Genomic DNA, 23,337 nt, shown 5'->3' with positions numbered 1-23,337 from the left:
ATTAATTAAAACAAAAATGATGGGAAGTGAAAATCTCTCTTTTTTTTTCTTTATATTACTAGCAATATGTAACTTTACTATCTATTGAATACCTTAGGCATAAACCCCATCAGAGAGTTTCCACTAAAGAATCTGTTCATTTCAGTATAGTTATCTCAAAACTACCTTACGCATCTGAGGAAGCAAAATAATCATCCAGATGCAACAGGACTTTAGTCTTATCAGAGTACTGCACGCCTGCTCCAGAAGTTAAACCTCATTATAATAAATTACCTACCTAGTCTAGCAGGAAAGAAGTCATAACACTTTAGAAAAAGAAAAACGCAAACACCACAGAACTCAAGAAAAACAAAAACCATAATCGTAAATAACCAACACATAAAGAAACAATGAATAAGAAACGATAAGAAACTCCTTTGACGACTATTAAAAATAATCAGAACCAATAAACGATATTCAGCATTGTAATAGTATTGCGCGGAAACCCCAATCATAAACTAATACCAGCAAAACCTAAACAATGCTAGAAATGATCTACATGTTTACGGTGGTAATTGAAGTAATCTCAAGTTAAATACTTCTAATTTACTACTTGAAAATAAAAACAGGCATATGCTACATCAGCAAGATAAGTTATTGATTTAGGATAGTTATCCCGTGAAATCAATCACGAACACAATGAAACACAAAAAAGTTAACCTTAACTGATAAAGACAGGATCAAGAGGAAACAAAAGTTATGCTAACAAAACACCAGACACAAAACTATAACTAGAAAAGTAGAAATTGTAAAAGGTGCATAAAACAGAAGCTTGATTAATACATTGAAGTCATAGAGTTTACTACTTGAAAATAAAAACAGGCATATGCTACATCAGCAAGATAAGTTATTGATTTAGGATAGTTATCCCGTGAAATCAATCACGGACACAATGAAACACAAAAAAAAAGTTAACCTTAACTGATAAAGACAGGATCAAGAGGAAACAAAAGTTATGCTAACAAAACACCAGACGCAAAACTATAACTAGAAAAGTAGAAATTGTAAAAGGTGCACAAAACAGAAGCTTGATTAATACATTGAAGTCATAGAAGAAAGGACAAGAGAAGAGAGGGGCGTAGAAGGAAGAGAAGCAATTGGAATAAAGGAAATTGCTGAAAATCTATCATTTTCAATAATGCAGAAAAGAGACAGGGGGAGAGAGAAAGTCTGGGTTAAACTACCTGGCTAAATGGCATCATGATGGATGATGTTAACAGCACTTCTGTGATAGTGCTTTTATAATGATAAAAAAATAATAATAAAAAAAACATATGAAACATCTAACAAGAGTGTTAAATTTCGTAACGAAAATTTCGAGAGGAGGCCATATGGCAGAAGATAAACAAAAACCAGAGCACTGATAAAAATACGATAAAGACTGTTGAAAAGATATCTACGAAGAAAGAAGGGTGGTTTAGGGTAGGGTATAGATAACGTGTCATAAAAGACAACATGACATTGTCATAGAGGTGGTCTGTGAAGACATTGTCAAGCGTGTGTTCTGTGTCAAGAATGTTGTTATCATTTGTAACCACCGAGTTGTTATCTGTACTGTAGACCGAAGCGACACAAGATGTTCAATTTGAAGAAATTGAAAAATATCGAGCTGGCAGACTAATAAGGTATTTCCTTTTGATATTTCAAATTTATAGCAATTGAACTTCACCTCAAGCAGCAAACAAACGCAAGTAGGAAAATGAACCACTTAATTTAGAAGTGATCTAAATACACCAAACCAATGGAAGACAATAGTCAAGCCCTCTTTAAAATTTGAAAATTCCAAGCACGTTGCCGAAACCAAAAGCTAGAAGCATTCCAGAAACGTATGAAAAATAAATAGGGAATGATCATACAAAGAAGAACCTCCTCTCTCATCCTAAAGAAAGAATGCACAAAGAACTTGAGTTTTATCATGAAGCAAGTTGAGAAATAATTAGATAGTTCCTTTGAAGAACATTTTCACTTTCTTATAATCTAAAGAAAGAATGCACAAAGAACTTGAGTTTTATCATGAAGCAAGATGAGAAATAATTAGATAGTTCCTTTGAAGAACATTTTCACTATCTTATAATTTTGCTGTCGAAAAACAAGAATAAAATTAACTTGGAAATTACAGAGTTGTTATGGAGAATAGGTAATTACAAAAGAATTATCTCGGAAAACTAGGATGCGTATGATTAACGAGCCATTTTCCTATCTAGTTGTTAGCTAATTTTAAGAGTGTAGGTTTGCCTACTGAACAAGAAGAATTAAGAAAGAAGGAATACAGATGCAGTCTCGTGGATTTGCATTCAGTGTAGCTACAAATACAAACCGAATACTTCTATGTAAGTATGTACTAGTTAGGAAATTAAACTAAGAAGGAAAAGTGAAAATGAAAATGTATGTGTAAGTACTTAACTAAGTGTTCTAAAATGGCAACAAAATGACCAAGTCACTCCATAGTAACGAGTAAAGAAGTAAATACTAAACCCTTCATTGTGGTTGCGTTCAAAAAATTGCTGCAGGTAAACGGTTTGTCTGAGAAAAATCAGAGCTATGTCTAGATCATATTAGAGCAAATTTTTCAGAATGTCCACATAATATACATTAAGGAATAGTTTTAGGAATAGGAGCGTAAGAATGGCCAAAATATGATCCCAGATCGCTTTTGAGTCCAAAACATATTCAAGGGAACTAAAAGTTATGATAAAGATGGGAATATTTCTAAGAACACATCTGGAATTGGTGCATTTTTAAAAATAGCTACCAACTACCTACCCACTCGTACCCAGTAGTCGCGATTCTCAAAAGGTTCCTCGAGAGGAAGATCGCAAATATGCACGGTTCAAGTATTCGATAAATAATGCCATGCTTGCAGCCATTTCAATTATGTATTCCTCCAGAGAATTTTGATATGAAAAATTTTCTACATAGCTTGCGGGGCAGAGTGACATTTATGCATTTATTTATTTTATTATTTTTCCCAGTTGGAAAAATCATTACATTGACTGGAGAGCATGTGAGTAGACTGCCAATGGTACAAATAAACAATATTATACATATGTGATGTACAGATGTCATCTACGTATCATACATGATAGAATTAATTCAACTTTCATGTTCATCTCAATCTATTGATTACCTGTGCAACTCGTTAGGCAAATAGGTGTCTATCGTATAGTAATAGTAAAGAGGTAGGTAATAATAGGAAAGGAAAATTTAAATAATTGCTCAGTGTAGCAATTAGAGGAATTGATTGCAAATATTAATAATTAATATAATTATAATAAACAAATATTACAGCTAATATAATCATGGCTTCACTTTAGTTGTCAGTCAGGAACGTGTGTAATCAACGTGTTGTAGCTGATGGCTAACACCAACAAATCATACCAGGTTGTGGACCACTTGACTTCCTGATTACGGCTAGATTATCTACGGGAAAAATCAGCATAACTCACCTTTTTAAATCGAAGAAAATCCAATGCCATTTGTACATTCTGCAACATGTGAAACCGCATCTTCCCACGTTCCCGAGGCTGAAATAAAAGGAAGTTCGTTTAATTTAATAATGCGGAATTGGTGTGGTTTTAGGGAGCGAACGAAAAGAGGTTTATGTTTTCAACTTCAAGATTTTTCTTTCGTTTGTTTGGTCCGTGATAAGTCTTGAACGGTTTATTAAAATTTGATATTCCCCCCCCCCATGCTTATTTCGGAACTTCGGATTAGCTTTATTGCTTCAAAGGATCTTGACTCTGTGGATAAAAACCCACTCCGAGGCTTAGGCGAAGAGCCCTAAAAGATGGGTTCTATACGAATATCCCATTAAGGAGACCGTAACTTACCAGTCTTTCACCGGACAGTACTTCCAGTAGGGAGATGAGGTTAAGTCCATCTTGCAGGTCGAGAAATAAATCGTTTACATGTTTATTGTTCGCCTGAAACAATTCGGAGAGGAAACAAAATTACGATTAGTAAAAAAAAGACAAGGGTAAGAATCTTATGTCAATTTCATTGCGATAAAATAAATAATAAAAAAATGTATGTAAAGAAGAAATAAAAATAGTAAAAATAAGACAAGGGTAAGAATCTTATGTCAATTTCATTGCGATAAAATAAATAAATAAAAAAAAGTATGTAAAGAAGAAATAAAAATAGTAAAAATAAGACAAGGGTAAGAATCTTATGTCAATTTCATTGCGACTTGATGAGATCTTTTGTGATGCAAGGGTAAGCAACTGATTTTAGGGATAGTTGGGGCAATTGGGGTATATTCTATTCTCTTCAACGTATATAAAAAAAAGATAGAAAGAGACATAGGAGGAGGGAGGAGAAAGAAGAAGAAGAAGAAGCTATCTCGAGCTATAATAATGTCTACGAAGCAGAGATTACGATGTTGGGTACAGACACAAAACACAAAACTAAAGCTAATAAAAAAAAAAAATAATAGTTGAAATATAAAACACAGACACAAAAGCACACACAAATGAACAGATTGTAGACTTACACAACAACATTCGGGATCTGAACAGACGTGTAGACACGTATACGTCTGAAAAACAAAATGATTTTCATGAGTAAAATTACGTAAAATGCATTTCTGAGATGAGAAAATGATGGTTAGTCCCATTTCTGTATATTGGCATGAGGAGGAAATTGAATTCATAACCATACTGAGACCCAGTCAAAGTAATGCCCCAAATTTCTGATGCCAGTTCATCGTAGTTCAGAAGATCTACTAAATGTCCTCCATAATCTCGAGAAAAGCACGGATTAAACTACAGGTGCTTGATGATCGTCTTGAACTTGTGGTGCTCTGACCTTATAATTTTCATTTTAATAAATTTTACATACTCATAAAACGGATCACTCGAACACTCCTGCTTAATTTCTATCGAAATGTAATTATTTCTTTCAAAGGGTTCAAAAAACCTCGAGAAGAGCACGTTTAAACAGAAACCTCTGTTATCGACTCTTGCACCATAAACCACATGTGGCTATTGGGCTATTAAATCAGTCAATAAAACGTTCACTCAACAGTAGTTCCCAGGTTTTATTTTCTTTCCTGCATAGTTGGTACCACACTAAATTGTTTTCAGAGCCTCGAACTGTAATGGATTCTCTGTAGAAAATACATTTTAATCATTTCTTTATCGATTTTTTTCAAGACTTCAATCCTTGAACTAGTAAAGATTTCGTGAGGAACTACATACTCAACAGTAGTTCCCAGGTTTTATTTTCTTTCCTGCATAGTTGGTACCACACTAAATTGTTTTCAGAGCCTCGAACTGTAATGGATTTTCTGTAGAAAATACATTTTAATCATTTCTTTATCGATTTTTTTCAAGACTTCAATCCTTGAACTAGTAAAGATTTCATGAGGAACTACATAAGTCTGGCTGACACAAGACTACAAGTGGACTAGACTGTCTAGAATGTAAATATTAAATTAAGGGGGGTCATTTGAATGCTCTCTTTGAATTTATCTCTCTACTATGAATTTGGCAAGGCAAACCAAATTTGATAGGTTTGTATTTCTACAAAACAGTGTAAGGTCACTGAAAAACTTAGAAACTAAACAAAGACATGCTTTGCTGAAAGGAGTTTAAAGTGGATCAAAGAAAATTCTAAAATAAATTCTGAAGATGGTATACTATTTCACAAACAGAATTTCATTTGAAGTATTTTTATAATGTGAAATCTAATATGTTTGAAAAGAAACTAAAAATGTGATGGAAAAAGTCACCTTTCTAGATAATAATACACAGTGAACAGAAAATTTTTCTCAGTTCGGATTTTATTCTAAATGAGAAACTAAAATTTCGAGAACTTAATTTACGAACCAATGAGATCTACAAGTGTTTTCCGTCAACAACTCATTACTCAAAAGTAACTTTGAAGGGGAGGAAAGTAAACAATAGTGACAATGTGAAGAAAGTGCACAGAGGAAAAAAACAACATTGAAAAGTTTTACTTTTATGTGCGAAAATATGGTGTAACATCACCATTAAAGAGCACAATCAATTGAAACAAAGTAAGTGAAAAACTAGCGAAGAAATATGACAAATGTTCTTGTATGACTAAAACTACAGTGAAAGAACATTTGATAGAGGGACAAAAATCTCTGTAAATAAACTAGGGACTATTTCAAATCTGAAGAAATCTATCCTACAAATGGACTTGATAGAAACTTGAAATGTATTTTCTTGAAGAATAGTGGAAGTTTAGACACACGTGATAAAATAAAAATAGATTTGGTAAGAGGTCTGCTAACTAATAAATTTAAATAAAAAGATCTACGGGACAACATAGAAAATAATAAGACAACCAACCTGAAAATAATTCCAATGCTGGCATGAAACAAATACAAAATAATACAATATTAATATTACTCCACAGTTGAGATACCCATTCACTTTTAATGTATGATCAAGGAATGCCTTCAATTCTGAAGAATGTCCTTCCGTCCATTCATATGTATATTTAAGCAAGCCCATTTCTATCCATAATCATTTCAAGCTAAATTTCAAATTATTGGGCAGAGACCCAGACAAACAAACACATAGATTTCATTGATAATGAACTTGAAAAATCTAAATTCGAAATTATAACATTTCTGAGATGAGAAAATGATGGTTAGTCCCATTTCTGTATATTGGCATGAGGAGGAAATTGAATTCATAACCATACTGAGACCCGATCAAAGTAATGCCCCAAATTTCTGATGCCAGTTCATCGTAGTTCAGAAGACTTATGGTTTTCAAAACCTCTTCTATATTGACTAATCTACTAAATGTCCTCCATAATCTCGAGAAAAGCACGGATTAAACTACAGTTGCTTGATGGTCGACTTGAACTTGTGGTGCTTTGACCTTAGAGAATAATTTTCATTTTAATAAATTTTACATACTCATAAAACGAATCACTCGAACACTCCTGCTTAATTTCTGTCGAAATGTGATTACTTCCTTCAAAGGGTTCAAAAAACCTCGAGAAGAGCACGTTTAAACAGAAACCTCTGTTATCGACTCTTGCACCATAAACCACATGTGGCTATTGGGCTATTAAATCAGTCAATAAAACGTTCACTCAACAGTAGTTCCCAGGTTTTATTTTCTTTCCTGCATAGTTGGTACCACACTAAATTGTTTTCAGAGCCTCGAACTGTAATGGATTTTCTGTAGAAAATACATTTTAATCATTTCTTTATCGATTTTTTTCAAGACTTCAATCCTTGAACTAGTAAAGATTTCATGAGGAACTACATAAGTCTGGCTGACACAAGACTACAAGTGGACTAGACTGTCTAGAATGTAAATATTAAATTAAGGGGGGTCATTTGAATGCTCTCTTTGAATCTCTCTACTATGAATTTGGGAAGGCAAACCAAATTTGATAGGTTTGCATCTCTACAAAACGGTGTAAGGTCAGTGAAAAACTTGGAAACTAAACAAAGACATGCTTTGCTGAAAAACAAAACAGTGTAAGGTCACTGAAAAACTTAGAAACTAAACAAAGACATGCTTTGCTGAAAAAGGAGTTTAGTGGATCAAAGAAAATTCTAAAATAAATTCTGAAGATGGTATACTATTTCACAAACAGAATTTTATTTGAAGTATCTTTATAATGTGAAATCTAATATGTTTGAAAAGAAACTGAAAATGTGATGGGAAAAGTCACCTCTCTAGATAATAATACAACAGACACTTTTTTACTGTGAAATTTGGGCCTTAATTGAGAACTTAATTGAGATCTACAAGTGTTTTCTGTCAACAACTCAATTACTCAAAAGTAACTTTGAAGAGGAGGAAATGAAACAGTAGTGACAAAGTGAAGAAAGTGCACAGAGGAAAAAAACAATATTGAAAAGTTTTACTTTTATGTGCGAAAATATGGTGTAACTAACATCACCATTAAAGAGCACAATCAACTGAAACAAAGTGAAAAACTAGGGAAGAAATATGACAAATGTTCTTGTATGACTAAAACTACAGTGAAAGAACATTTGATAGAGGGACAAAAATCTCTGTAAATAAACTAGGGACTATTTCACATCTGAAGAAATCTATCCTACAAATGGACTTGATAGAAACTTGAAATGTATTTTCTTGAAGAATAGTGGAAGCTTAGACACACGTGATAAAATAAAAATAGATTTGGTAAGAGGTCTGCTAACTAATGGATTTAAATAAAAAGATCTACGGGACAACATAGAAAATAATAAGACAACCAACCTGAAAATAATTCCAATGCTGGCATGAAACAAACACAAAATAATACAATATTAATATTACTCCACAGTTGAGATATCCATTCACTTTTAATGTATGATCAAGGAATGCCTTCAATTCTGAAGAATGTCCTTCCGTCCATTCATATGTATAAATAAGCAAGCCCATTTCTATCCATTATCATTTACAGATCGCAACAAAATATACGTGTATCAACACATCTCAAGCTAAATTTCAAATTATTGGGCAGAGACCCAGACAAACAAACACATAGATTTCATTGACAATGAACTTGAAAAATCTAAATTCGAAATTATAAAGGGCAAAAATCAGAGCAGCGCAGAAACATTCAAAAAGAGGGACCGAATATTTTGAATTGTAGACAAAATTTATTACAATTGTGACGCTGAGGAACTAAACGTTCGAGACAAACGTCTGGAGCAGTTATGCTTAAAAATAAAATATGCCTACAATTCGACAAATAACGAATATTTTGAATTGTAGACAAAATTTATTACAATTGTGACGCTGAGGAACTAAACGTTCGAGACAAACGTCTGGAGCAGTTATGCTAAAAATAAAATATGCCTACAATTCGACAAATATGTGCCGAAAGGATAGATACTTTGTTTTTTAACTGCCCTTTACATGAGGCGGCGGTATTTAGTGAAACTTGCTGATTGTTTTTCAAAAAGAGCAAACGCACGGCGAAAACTATTTAGGTATAGAGATATTAAAACAAACCCAGGAAAAGTAACTTCGAAAATAAAATTATAAAGTAAGCAATGTAATGTTCAAACTTAGTAAATAGCTCAAAGAGGTTAAAATTCTTCGAACAAAAATAAACCTCAGACAACATTCAGCAAGCACCCAAGTTTTTTGCATATGAAATAATGTTCACAACTGGAGCAGGAGCTCCAACAGTAAAATCGACCGAAACATTAAGCTCTTCAAACTTAGTAAATAGCTCAAAGAGGTTAAAGTTCTTCGAACAAAAATAAACCTCAGACAACATTCAGCAAGCACCCAAGTTTTTTTGCATATGAAATAATGTTCACAACTGGAGCAGGAGCTCCAACAGTAAAATCGACCGAAACATTAAGCTCAAAGAAAAACGAAACTGCAATTATGTATGAAATTAAATAGTTTTCTACTGGAACTGTTTTCGTTGTTGGGAACAGGTGCAGGAATTCAATATATCACAAGAAATGTTGGAATTGAGCTAATGTTACGAGTAAAGTTCCTACTTTCTTTGCCAGCATTGTAATAGTATTGCGCGGAAACCCCAATCATAAACTAATACCAGCAAAACCTAAACAATGCTAGAAATGATCTACATGTTTAAAGTCAATCTATCACTGTGGTAATTGAAGTAATCTCAAGTTAAATACTTCTAATCCTAGTACGAGTATGTACTAACTAGAGCAAGTGTTAAAAGATTCAAAAGTTCTCATAAGAATCATGAAATGAATGCCAATACATTTATTAATATTCCAGACTGATGTTCAGATCCTGAGGGTCGTGTATAATTACAGAACTGACTGCAAACTTGATCTTAAATGCAACATGCTAATCATGTCTAATCATCTCAGACTCTCGGTTTCACGCGAAGTCTTCTAAATATCTCAAGTGTCATTATCACCAGATCAGTTCCCAGGGGCCTGGTTCACTAGATTTTTGGACAAATAGTTTTGAATGGAATTGAAAACATCGACCGACAGGCTGACCAAAACCAAACCGGTTCCTTGAACGGAAAGCACGGGATAGAACGGTTTTGAGAAGATAGCGCTGGTATTAATTAGGTACCATTTACCACACTTAAATAAAGGATTGTACAAAAGCCTAACTAATAGTTTGCGTCAAAAACCAAAGGGGGGAATCGATTATTGGTCCCTGCTATTCCAAAAATCATCGAATATTTGTCACCTCTCAATTCACGACGGACATGTCCCACATACCCAATATACGTTTCATGGAACAGGCCCCCATTTACAATGTGGGAGGAATCAACTGTCTGTAACGTTTATTGTTACAATCGCCAAGGCATTGTGTTTTCCTATATGTCTTATTTAATCTAACAAAACAATAGACATGGGTGTATTGAAACATGTGACACGACTAATCTGTGATCATCAACCCAGCATTTCTGAAACATGTGTCAACTTTTTTTATTCATAAGAAGTGTCAACTGCTTAGTCAGACGGTGATGATCCCGAGTGTGATAAAAATGCAGTCGAGTTGTCTTTATTTCTATTCCTAGCGGTCATTTCTGGTGGGAAAGTCGGAGATGACCTTTCAATTGGACGGGAAGATTCCGTTTTGTGTTTGCTTTACATTGACAGATTTTAACTGTATTTTGTACTGGCCAAGAACATTTAAAGGGATTCATTTGCTCAAAACATATTCCTTTCTCTGAGAAAGAACAAAAGTGAGTGGGAATCAGTTATGGGGAGACTTTTTTGGACGAAAATTATCGGAAATTTTTTCTCAGTTTGACAGAAATGAACAAAATAGGTAGGGCAAGTAAAAAGGGTTAGTTTTAAAGCATCACGAGAGCGCACATCCTGATTTCGGGATTTTCAAAAGCGGTCCCCGAGGACACATTTATTACATTGAGCATCCGTTGGAAGCATTTTAGTGTCAGTCGTGTTCCAGGAATATAAAGCAGGCACTGAAAGCATACCGCTTTGTCGATACCTGATTTCGGGATTTTCAAAAGCGGTCCCCGAGGACACATTTATTACATTGAGCATCCGTTGGAAGCATTTTAGTGTCAGTCGTGTTGCAGGAATATAAAGCAGGCACTGAAAGCATACCGCTTTGTCGATGTAGTGTATTGACAGGTCACACAACTTCGATAAAACTCGATTTTGAAAACGAAATTACCGGAAGTTATCAAAACAAATAACCCGGGTCCCTAGAGAGTTTCGTGGTAGAATAATGAGTTAGGATCGCCTCTACATCAGTAACTTCATCAAGTGAGGCTATCTTGCCTTTCAGCACTAAAACTACCGGCTTTAAAAACAACCATATTCTTTGGAAGTTAGCCATATTACGGAATGAAAGTTGGCCAAATCTGTAGCACCATGCAGTAAGACCAGTATGTATTTAAGACGTAAGAGGAGACAGAGACCTATACCTAACCTACACATTGACAACACAAATCCAATTTCCAAAACGTAATGAAAGTTGGCCAAATCTGTAGCACCATGCAGTAAGACCAGTATGTATTTAAGACGTAAGAGGAGACAGAGACCTATACCTAACCTATACATTGACAACACAAATCCAATTTCCAAAACGTGTACTAACAAAATCATTAAACATCATAACCACTTGTATAATAAATCAAATGTCACCTGAGTCTTCCAAAATTGTCAAACACTACGCCAATTTAAGCCAATAATCCTCCTTATGGTCAAACAGCATATTGACTTACTTCTCAATAGCTATAATTATGATAACATCATTAGTATTCAGAGCACGGCTATCACCTGTATAATAACTTCTGCCTCGTGGTGCTTAATAAATTAATGACCTTGCCAAATTGTTATGAACAATCACCACTCCACAACTACCTTGCACTTTACGTTTCATTTTCATGAATGAATGAATTCGTGGTATAGGGTGTTTCTATGTCCCATTCATGCTTTGTAGTTTGTAATCTGAGAAATAACAAGAAAACCATATCGTTTATTTTACAAAGAACTATGGTACATTATACTATTAGTACACCCTAGTTGTGTCGATGTCGTTTTGTATATTTCACTGACGACTGTTTCGAAGTTTCTATCAACAATTTTTTGAAGTTTGCAATGATTCTTTCAGACTTTCTCGCATTAGGACAGACGTGTACTGATAGTCAGCAAACCATGAGTAGGAATTCAGCAAACGAGCACAAAATTGATCCTATTTCAAAATTAATTTCGAGATCCAATTTTCAATTTACTAATCAACGCAATGCGAGTAAAAAGCAAGAAGAAAGTCAGGTACGAGAAATAGATTTGAAGAAACTATGAGAACGTCCATCTGAAAGTGAGATCTCAAAAAGCATAAACTTGACAAACTTTGGTCTGACATCTGACAGTCTGGTCCTCAAGTGAGAACTTATTAAACCAGTGAGAACGTCCAAAATAGGAGAGATAATTCCAACTTATTTTCTACTGTGGGGAAACAAATTTCAAGTTCATGTACAAAATGAATCCAATATACGTGTGCATCACTGCAACATGTTCTTGAGAAACGCCCGGGTAAAATAAACAAAACATCACCAGAACAGCGGAGGTTGCTAGGAATCCTCAATTAACTCTTGGCTCTTAATTGTTTCGTATGAAGCTGATGTGTCTTGGACTCTTGGACAGAGCAGTGTCCTGGTGTGAAGGAGTGCTTCGAAGGTCTTGAACAAGAATATGACTCAAGAATACTCAACATGCTCAACAACATGGATGAGAAGAGCCCAAGAAGGGAATGTAAACTTTTCGATTTGCAAAAATGGAGAAACCCCAATCTTGAAACCACAGATCCATCCAGGTGATACCGACATTTGGTTCACAAGAAGTGATTAGGACGGTCAATAAAGAGTTTCGATACTCAATGTGAATTTAGAGAAGGGCATCATTGTTGTTCTTGTGACTCATACTTGTGCCATTGTACTACCAAAGCACTCTTGTCCCAAATTTATGCGTAGTTCATAAAAATTCCCCATAAACTTTTGTCCTACAATGAAGAACTTCCTGAAGAGAACCTTCTAACTTTACAAAAAAGCCGAGAATATTGCCAATCTAATTGACTACATCCTTGAATGATCTGTGTTGTTGGCATGATTCAATCCACTTCTTCAATAAAACTGGGACAACAAGAGAAATTTCAATATTGCCCAAACGGAAGGACATGAATTTGAATGGGTTGGATTCTTGATTTCAAAATTACAATCTTAATCTGAATTTAGTACGCTTCTTCTTTCTTGTCTTCCAGATCACAATGGACCAGATTTTTTCTTCTTTCATAAGTGAATACTAAATTCCACATTCATTCAATTTTATGGCTCTCCTTTTTAGGACCTTACTATGTCCCCCTACATCTTCAACGGGCAGAAACTTTAGGACAGAAGAGGTATCTGCAGTGACAACAGACAATAGTAGGTCATCTCATATTGACATGTCACCTCAATACATTTATCTCATAGTCGCGTAGATAGTAGATTTGAATTTGAACACAGTCTACAAGTACGGCCCATTTCTTCTAGTGTCATGTCAAGTCACTTGGTCACCAATGCGAAAAGTTAGAGGACATGTGAGCATCATAAAAACTGCGGGATTGCGGGATTGGAAAAAGGTGCGGGATCCCGCGGGATTGCGGGATTGCGGGATCCCGCATTGCAATCCCTATCTGCTATCCAGACATTTTGAAATGACCCAGGCAGCAATCCTCGGCATTTGATTTAAAGGAGAGGAGCAGTTTGGCCTACAGTCTCAACAGCCGGAATACAGGCAATACATTTCTGGCACTGTCTTGCTGTCAATACTTGCCAAGCATTTATTGCCTAGTTTTGAGCAATACATTGCTCGAAGGTATTGTCAGTGTACAGTAAATTCCTAGTCACATTAGTAGAACGACAGCGCCGTTTTGAACAATATTACTGGTACATACTGGGAAATGTATTGCTGTGTAGCTCGCTTACCAATACCTTCATTATTCCAATTCCAAAGGCTAGGGTTCTAATAATAAGGAAGAACTACACTCAAGACTCTTATTAGAATATCTCAGTTCACATAATTAAACATGGAAAAATGGCCAATATATGACCAGAACACTCATTACAGCTATTGGCTCACGTAAGTCACGGAAAATCAAGTCCCACTTGGCAAAAACAATGTTTCCAAGTATGTGGCGAGATGTTCAATGATATATTGAACAAGTTAGATGTGCACGAGAAGTGATCACTGCCAATCACGCTAATGACATCCTCCAGAGTACCTAGCACGATGAGGTCAATCAGAAAATTGAAGTTACGTGACATCGTCCAACATTATTTTTACACAATCATGGAAAATACACAGAAAAAATCCATTGTTGTTCTTACTAGAAGGTCGTCACCCTCATCATAAACGATGCTGTCAAAATGTCAGATATTATTTCATCAACACAAACACCAAGAGGAGCTAAGTAATAGGTGCTTGGTACTCGGTTCTTTTTTACTTTTTACGATTACTATTTCTTACTTGTGAATCTTATGATAATTTAAATATTTTTTATTTCATTAATAATTTATGACACACTCGTATGTTTCACGGTCCATAAAAAACGTGGGATGTCTCCCAAGAGAACCTAAGAATCCTTTTAGGAAGAAGGTATTACGTCTACTGATTTCCCAAGCCACAAAACACGTTGTTTCAAATCCGAGAGTTTGGATACTCAATGTGAATTTAGAGAAGGGCATCATTGTTGTTGTTGTGATTCATACTTGTGCCATTGTACTACCAAAGCACTCTTGGTCCAAATTTATGCATAGTTCATAAAAATTCCCCATTAACTTTTGTCCTAGAATGAAGAACTTCCTGGACCTTCTAACTTTACAAAAAACCCGAGCATACTGCCAATCTACTTGAATACATCCTTGAATGATCACTATGTTGGCATGATTCGATCCACTTCTTCAATAAATAAAACTGGGACAACAAAAGAAATTTCAATATTGGCCAAACGGAAGGACATGAATTGAGTTGGATTCTGGATTTCAAAATTACAATCATCTGAATTTAGTACGCTTCTTCTTTCTTGTCTTCCACATCAGAATGGATCAGATTTTTTTCTTCAGGAATGTCACAGACGAAAACTCGTTAAAGATTTACTTGGGCTGCTAGAAAATTGGAGTGGAGTTCTTCGCAAAATGACAACCATTGTGCACAACGAAAATGAAATTATGTATAACTCGTTCTTCAATGCTAAAAGTGTCTAGTTCAAGTTATAGCTGTGTTTTACCAGGAATGTCACAGACGAAAACTCGTTAAAGATTTACTTGGGCTGCTAGAAAATTGGAGTGGAGTTCTTCGCAAAATGACAACCATTGTACACAACGAAAATGAAATATTATGTATAACTCGTTCTTCAATGCTAAAAGTGTCTAGTTCAAGTTATAGCTGTGTTTTACAGGTAGCAAATTATGACATGAAAAGCGGTAACTGGAATGTCTATTTTTAGATGTAAATAGTTAGATCTGGATATGAAATATTGGAGTTCGATAGTAGTGTGTCTAGTTTCTTTATCTTGGTGTCGTTTATTTCCGACAGCTTTGTTGCATGTTTCTAAAAATGGTTGACAAGGAAATAGTGGTGAGACATTCTTTACGAAATGGTGTACATAATTGTTATGATAGTTTGGGGGTCTTTTATTTGAAGATCAAACGAGGGCCTTACGAAGCTTTCGCAGTAGAAAGCCAAGGTGGCATACTAGCTCACAGCTAGGTTGATTTCCGTTCTAAACTCCATTCTTTAGACGAATGTGTAGAACGAAATTTCATCTACACAATGTTTTCTGCACATGTTACAAGATTCTCCCAAGGTATCACCTCAATTCGTACAATGAAATGTACACAACAGCACCTGTCTAAAATATCACTTTCAATTTAGACAAAATCTCACATACTCTCAGTCTGCTCCCAAAATTTGAATTTTGTATGAGAATGATTAATATTTTTGTGAGTAATGTGAACTTGAGAATATTTCACCAGCATAATGAGGTGCCGGCTTCTACTGTATTTACATTTACGTTAACCTACGCCATATGAATAGAGACAGGGTTACTTACTTGCCCATTCACCAGCATAATGAGGTGCCGGCTTCTACTGTATTTACATTTACGTTAACCTACGCCATATGAATAGAGACAGGGTTACTTACTTGCTTCCTTCTCTCATTTTTGTTTCACTATCTTCAAAAATTAGAAGCGGACTCTATACTTTGTTTACTCTCAAACATATTTTGCAATCTTGAAAGAGCAAAGTTCTCTTACTAAAAATAATAACAAGACGAATTCGAGTGTTCTTTCCAAGCTCTCACAAATTGCTGGCATAACTTTCATGAGGATGCCAATCTCATGAGGATTAACACCACACACATAACAGATTTGTGCACATTTTGACAGGTTGAAGAAAGTTGGAAATGACTTTATGATAAAGATAAAGAATGAGTCGATTTTAAGATCTCAGACAGTAAAAACGAGATTGTCCAATGTCAATCGTAAAAAAGACAAATCTAATTCAATATTTACAAGACAATTCCGATTCAAAATGCACTAGATTGATGGCTTTACACAGAGCAACCAAATGAAATTCACCAGAAATCTGCTCATTCAACTGTATCAAACGAGGCATATTAATTCTCTACTATCTGTCAAAAGTTTGATGTGGTGAGAAGAAAAAAGATCTAAATCTGTTAAAGATCGTGCACGAGAGTGAAAGATTCACGCGTTATAATGAAATTTGAAATAGATTCTCTACCGTTCACGAACTTTAAATCTTTTCAAGATTTCAGACAAACGAGGCATATTAATTCTCTACTATCTGTCAAAAGTTTGATGTGGTGAGAAGAAAAAAGATCTAAATCTGTTAAAGATCGTGCACCATTAACACGAGAGTGAAAGATTCACGCGTTATAATGAAATTTGAAATAGATTCTCTTCCGTTCACGAACTTTAAATCTTTTCAAGATTTCAGACAATAAGATTTAGGTTTAACTTTCATATCACTGCCGAGCCAAAATTGTGAATTAGTAATCTTGGAACCCGTGTCCGAATCCAATGATTATAAACTTTTTACTAAATGAAAGAGAGTTGTTACTTGCCAAAGCTTTGCATTTTTGAAGTAGTAACCTCCAGGGTTGAAAACCATTGAGCTAATAGAAAGTTCTCGAAATAGCACGCGGCTACCGGGGGCACTAATAGAATGACGTTTTCTTTTAGATGCCATTCGCTTTTTTTTTCACACAAGTTCTCTTATTATTTAAACAATTCGTTAGGCGTCGCGTAGGAGGACAGGGATCTTCTTTTGTCATCAATCACTATATGAGACTAATTTATTTGATGTTGGGAGAATGGGATAGACATACTAACAGAGGATAACAGAGGTTTCCAAGATATAAATACTTCATTGAATGACAGAATTGGCATTTAATTATGCAACATTATTGGACAGACATAAAGGGAAAACGTGGGATGTCTCCCAAGAGAACCTAAGAATCCTTTTAGGAAGAAGGTATTACGTCTACTGATTTCCCAAGCCACAAAACACGTTTCTAATCCAGCCATTATGGTATAGGATAGGGTCAAAAAGAGTGAATTTGCAAAAGTATAGGTAATAATATGTCTAGGAATTTTTCAACTACATCCTTATAAACAGCCAAACAAGATATCCAGTGCCCAAATTCTAGAAATTTTGGATTCCAATGATCAACAATATTGAGAAGTTTACTCAAAAGGAATTTTATTTCAAGTAGGCGGTTATAATTCGAGTGCGATACTTTTTATTGAAGTCAATTAATTTGTTTGATAAACTATTAATTTACTTGACTTCTTTTTTTTCCCCCTCTTTTTAGGCCGAGTACTCAAAGCTGAAGTGTGTTCTTTAATTAGTAGTTTAGTACAGGGTGCGGCGCGGTTATTTACTTTTTTGAAACGTCGAATAAAAAAGGCTGTTATTCTTAACTGATGATTAATGTTGAATTATTATCAAGAAATGTGGGAAATTTCTTGATAATAATTTAGCATTTATCGTTAGTTAAGAATAACAAGAGACCTCCTGACAAATAATGACTGAAAGGGACAAAATTCAGAAGTTTCTTTTAACCCAGGTAGTTTAAAATAGCACAAAGATTGGTTTGAAATTCCAATTCAGCAAGTGTAGTAAATCTTCTAAAGCTGACCTAAAAGCACTGGAAAGGTTGACACTTGGGTTGCACCTAGGGCTTGAAACACTAGAAGTCTATTTCTTGATCTTGAACCTCACGTAAACCAGCTAGGAGGCAAAAGCTTTCAAATTGAATGGGTGCACCATTTAACACCTCAGTCGTAAATAAAGTACCTTATATTACCACATACATTATATTATCCACATACATTATACTATTCTATTATACTCGTATTGCAAGATTAAATTAACTATTGAATTTCATGTTATAAATTCAGCAACTGTAGTAAATCTTCTAAAGCTGACCTAAAAGCACTGGAAAGGTTGACACTTGGGTTGCACCTAGGGCTTGAAACACTAGAAGTCTATTTCTTGATCTTGAACCTCACGTAAACCAGCTAGGAGGCAAAAGCTTTCAAATTGAATGGGTGCACCATTTAACACCTCAGTCGTAAATAAAGTACCTTATATTACCACGTACATTATATTATCTATCTAGGAACTATTCTATTATACTCGTATTGCAAGATTAAATTAACTATTGAATTTCATGTTATATACCATGAAAGCTCTGTACTAGATGCTATTTTAATATTAGATGGGATTTGAAAATGGGAAGTATACATTTGTCGTTTTATCTGGCAAAGCAAATCAACAAATGCATCATACACAGAATTTGTGGAGTTCAGTTTATTTATTTAGAATGCTTTTGTGTATAAAATGAACATTATGCATACGAGCGCTATTTTAATATTAGATGGGATTTGAAAATGGGAAGTATACATTTGTCGTTTTATCTGGCAAAGCAAATCAACAAATGCATCATACATAGAATTTGTGGAGTTCAGTTTATTTATTTAGAATGCTTTTGTGTATAAAATGAACATTATACATACGAGCAAAGGTTTCTGTGTGTGCTGGTACATGAACAATTATCCCTAGGGAGTTAATGTTTCTCTTCTATACCTCTCCCCACGTACCCATGTAAAGTTTCAAAATTTAGTTTGGAAGTCAAATATTGAGGGAACACTTGTCTTTGATTAAGTATTTTAGCTAGTTTCAAAATTCTAGTTAAAAGAGAGTAGAGATAGAAACACTGGGAGAAAGGTTGATAAATGAGTAAACATATGGTTGCAAACGAGAGCACTGAAACAGATTAAATTTTGAGATAACATCGAAAGACCGAACGGTGAATTTAAAAGGCAATCATACTCGCAGAACAGCTATGTACTGAACCTAAGATAATAATTATTTCAAGACATACCTATTACCTAGGTAAGATCTAGTCTTATTGAAAGGGGAGACAATAACGCGCCCTCAACGCAAATTGAGTTGAAAAAGAGAATGTTTCTGAAGATAATGGAGACCATTTCGTTGCAGCCAATAGTCAATGGTCCAATACCAAAGAGTGCTTTCAGAAGAGACAAGCTAGTAGGAATAGGAACTCTCTCTCTCTCTCTCTCTCTTTGGTTGAAACACCAAACCAGAAATCAAATCGATAATAAGGCTAGAGAAGAGGAAAGAAACAATAGGTAAATAAATTGCATTTGTCTACGACTTACCTTTTTCAGATGTTTGTTAACCCATTTCGTAAAAGTTTTCTTTTGGATCGCATCTCGCTCGTCTGAAAACAAAAAGCAAAAGTTTCACAAAATTAATAAAAAGAAACAAAAAAGATCCATTTGATTCTGAATATTGGCAAACATTGAGCATGTAACAATCGTAACAATGTTATTTTAAATTTTGAGATAACATCGAAAGACCGAACGGTGAATTTAAAAGGCAATCATACTCGCAGAACAGCTATGTACTGAACCTAAGATAATTATTTCAAGACATATCTATTACCTAGGTAAGATCTAGTCTTATTGAAAGGGGAGACAATAACGCGCCCTCAACGCAAATTGAGTTGAAAAAGAGAATGTTTCTGAAGATAATGGAGACCATTTCGTTGCAGCCAATAGTCAATGGTCCAATACCAAAGAGTGCTTTCAGAAGAGACAAGCTAGTAGGAATAGGAACTCTCTCTTTGGTTGAAACACCAAACCAGAAATCAAATCGATAATAAGGCTACAGAAGAGGAATCAAACAATAGGTAAATAAATTGCAATTGTCTACGACTTACCTTTTTCAGATGTTTGTTAACCCATTTCGTAAAAGTTTTCTTTTGGATCGCATCTCGCTCGTCTGTAATCAAAAAGCAAAAGTTTCAAAATTAATAAAAAGAAACACAAAAGATCCATTTGATTCTGAATATTGGCAAACATTGAGCATGTAACAATCGTAACAATATTATTTCAGCTTGTGGATTTGCCACGGGCTATAAATTGCTTTAGTACTCCGAGTTATTATTTTGTGATTCACAATGATTGCGGTTGTTCCATGATTGTTGACTATGAATTGGAAATTACTTTGATCATCTTGGTTGGGCTTGGCATTGACGCCATTTGCATTTAACAATGCAGGAATATGCACAACTCTGATGTTATGTCGTAAGCACCATTCTCATTAGTTTTGTTGCTGATTATTTCCACTTCACTGTTCACTTTCGCTTATGATGTTGACTTTTTCGTTTACTGAGTAGAAAGAATTGAGACATTTATCAAGAGCCCATTAGAACTCAAAGTACAAGGAACACCAACGAACTCAACCAAACGTTTCACTAATACACATAAAATATGTAAAGTGGGAAAAAAACTAATCCAGGATTTTATGTTCAATAATGTTATGGTTGTGAGTTCATTTTGTTCCTTGAAGATTCCCCTTAATTTCTACTTTTCAATTATTTTTCATTTTAATTTACAAAGTTCTAATCTTTTAATTGATTGAATTAATGATTTAATTACATTGATTTATGGAATATACTTTATTTTTAACGCCAGGCATGAACTTTGAATTAAGTGAAGAAATGAATTAAGATATTTTTATATCTTTCTACCCAAGTTAGTAAGTACCTACCTCTCTAACATTGTACAACTCAAACTCAGTTTTTTAAAAGAAACAAAATTTAAGATATTAGGTGCTTAGATTTCCTAATGACGGGGTTTCATTTTGTTCCTTGAAGATTCCCCTTAATTTCTACTTTTCAATTATTTTTCATTTTAATTTACAAAGTTCTAATCTTTTAATTGATTGACTTCAAATTAATGATTTAATTACATTGATTTATGGAATATACTTTATTTTTAACGCCAGGCATAAACTTTGAATTAAGTGAAGAAATGAATTAAGATATTTTTATATCTTTCTACCCAAGTGTTAGTAAGTACCTACCTCTCTAACATTGTACAACTCAGACTCAGTTTTTTAAAGAAACAAAATTTAAGATATAAGGTCCTTAGATTTCCTAATGACGGGGTTTTAACAATGGACCAATTGTTCTTTAAAATTATACGTTCGTAAGATTAGAACAATAATTCTAAGAAATTATGGATCTTGCAACAAGACTATTTGACACCCAACCGTATTATGAAACTATAAATAAATAATTGGGTGTATCATGGAGAGGTTTTGGATATTCAGTTCTAAAACTATGAATAGAGCCTAGTTGAATGTTTATCCCACATTGTGGTGATCTTTGTGAATTCAGTTGCCCTAAACAAGACGATAAATTCCGATGTCTTTTCGTAAAGGAGGTTCACTTGCTTTTACTTTTCTTCCTTGTGCTTTGCCACTATAATAACCACTAATGCATGCCTAATAATTACCTAAATGACCTTTTGGAATTTCATGAATGCAATTTCTCCTCTAACAAAGTATTTTATAGTTTTGCATGGCGTTAGGCGTCGCGTAGGAGGACAGGGATCTTCTTTTGTCATCAATCACTATATGAGACTAATTTATTTGATGTTGGGAGAATGGGATATACTGGTAGATAGTAGATTTGAATTTGAACACAGTCTACAAGTACGGCCCATTTCTTCTAGTGTCATGTCAAGTCACTTGGTCACCAATGCGACACGTTAGAGGACATGTGAGCATCGCCGAAAGTTCAATAAGCTTCAGTTGCGCGTTTTTGAAAAGTTCGACTCCGTTTAGCAAAATTTACCATCGGAAATATTGAAATTTTAGAGGTTTTAAGTAAGTAACCCTTTGAATTTTGAGCACCTACTTGGACCAGAAGCTTCAGTTGCGCGTTTTTGAAAAGTTCGACTCCGTTTAGCAAAATTTACCATCGGAAATATTGAAATTTTAGAGGTTTTAAGTAACCCTTTGAATTTTGAGCACCTACTTGGACCAAATTTCACAGACTCTTGGAGAAATAAAAGAAACCTTTTCAAATGGGGTAAGTTCGTCTCTGATTGTACAACTCATTATTTTCCGCACTCGACAATCACACACACAACATGGGTGGTCGAAATATCAATCTCTCCTCTTGACACTGAACATGTTCTTGTCATGATAAACTTAATCTTATAATCGCGGTCAGTACACATCAGGTAGACAAAAAAAGAGCATCACCCTAGGCTAGCATATGACAGTTGGCAATGGCATGTTCCTCACGTATACTCAACAACAACCTGAGGATCAAAAAAAAAAAAAAATGGCATTTTCCCCCCATAAACCAAAAAAAAACCGGGGAAAAAAAAAAAAAAAAAAAAAAAAAAAAAAAAACATCAACAACAAAACAACCTAGAGATCAAAAAACAATGTCTGGGGGATACAAGAATTCCAAGACGACCATCGCCGTAGAGTCAGATCTAGTGCACGTTTATGCTAATAATATTATTAAATCGTTAAAAGTAATGGTTCCATGAATAATTAACATTAACGGAGTTAATTTAATACAAATAGGAGCAGTTAAAGTCAATCATGTAGGTTTATAGGAAGCAATAATCATAACAATTAAGAGACGGAGTTAATTTAATACAAATAGGAGCAGTTAAAGTCAATCATGTAGGTTTATAGGAAGCAATAATCATAACAATTAAGAGCCCCCCCTGGTCGGTCATATACAAGAAGCTAGGACAGTAGAAATTATAGCTTTGTAAATATCTGCCACGGAAAATGGATAGAAAAGAACTCCTTAACGCCTGGCATTATACAAGAAGCTAGGACAGTAGAAATTATAGCTTTGTAAATATCTGCCACGGAAAATGGATAGAAAAGAACTCCTTAACGCCTGGCATTGGAAGAAACTTTCATTGCTTGCCAATCCAGGAAGTTGGTTTCTGGCGAAAG

General features: G+C 34.6%; 1 protein-coding gene across 1 annotated transcript in view; it reads right to left on the bottom strand.

The window, feature by feature from the left end:
• LOC103512109 (microtubule-actin cross-linking factor 1, isoforms 1/2/3/5) overlaps positions 1-23,337 on the bottom strand; it is a 173,073-nt gene that overhangs the window by 79,290 nt on the left and 70,446 nt on the right. Inside the window, 5 exon segments of the mRNA XM_026825547.1 lie at positions 3,486-3,563; positions 3,870-3,962; positions 4,532-4,576; positions 8,259-8,276; positions 20,282-20,343. Coding sequence (XP_026681348.1) covers positions 3,486-3,563; positions 3,870-3,962; positions 4,532-4,576; positions 8,259-8,276; positions 20,282-20,343 — 296 coding nt within the window.

Source organism: Diaphorina citri, unplaced genomic scaffold (genome assembly GCF_000475195.1).
Source record: "Diaphorina citri unplaced genomic scaffold, Diaci psyllid genome assembly version 1.1 scaffold35, whole genome shotgun sequence".
Lineage (NCBI taxonomy): Eukaryota > Metazoa > Arthropoda > Insecta > Hemiptera > Psyllidae > Diaphorina > Diaphorina citri.
The sequence above is the reverse complement of the archived record's forward strand: the minus strand, read 5'-3'. Positions and strand labels throughout refer to the sequence as shown.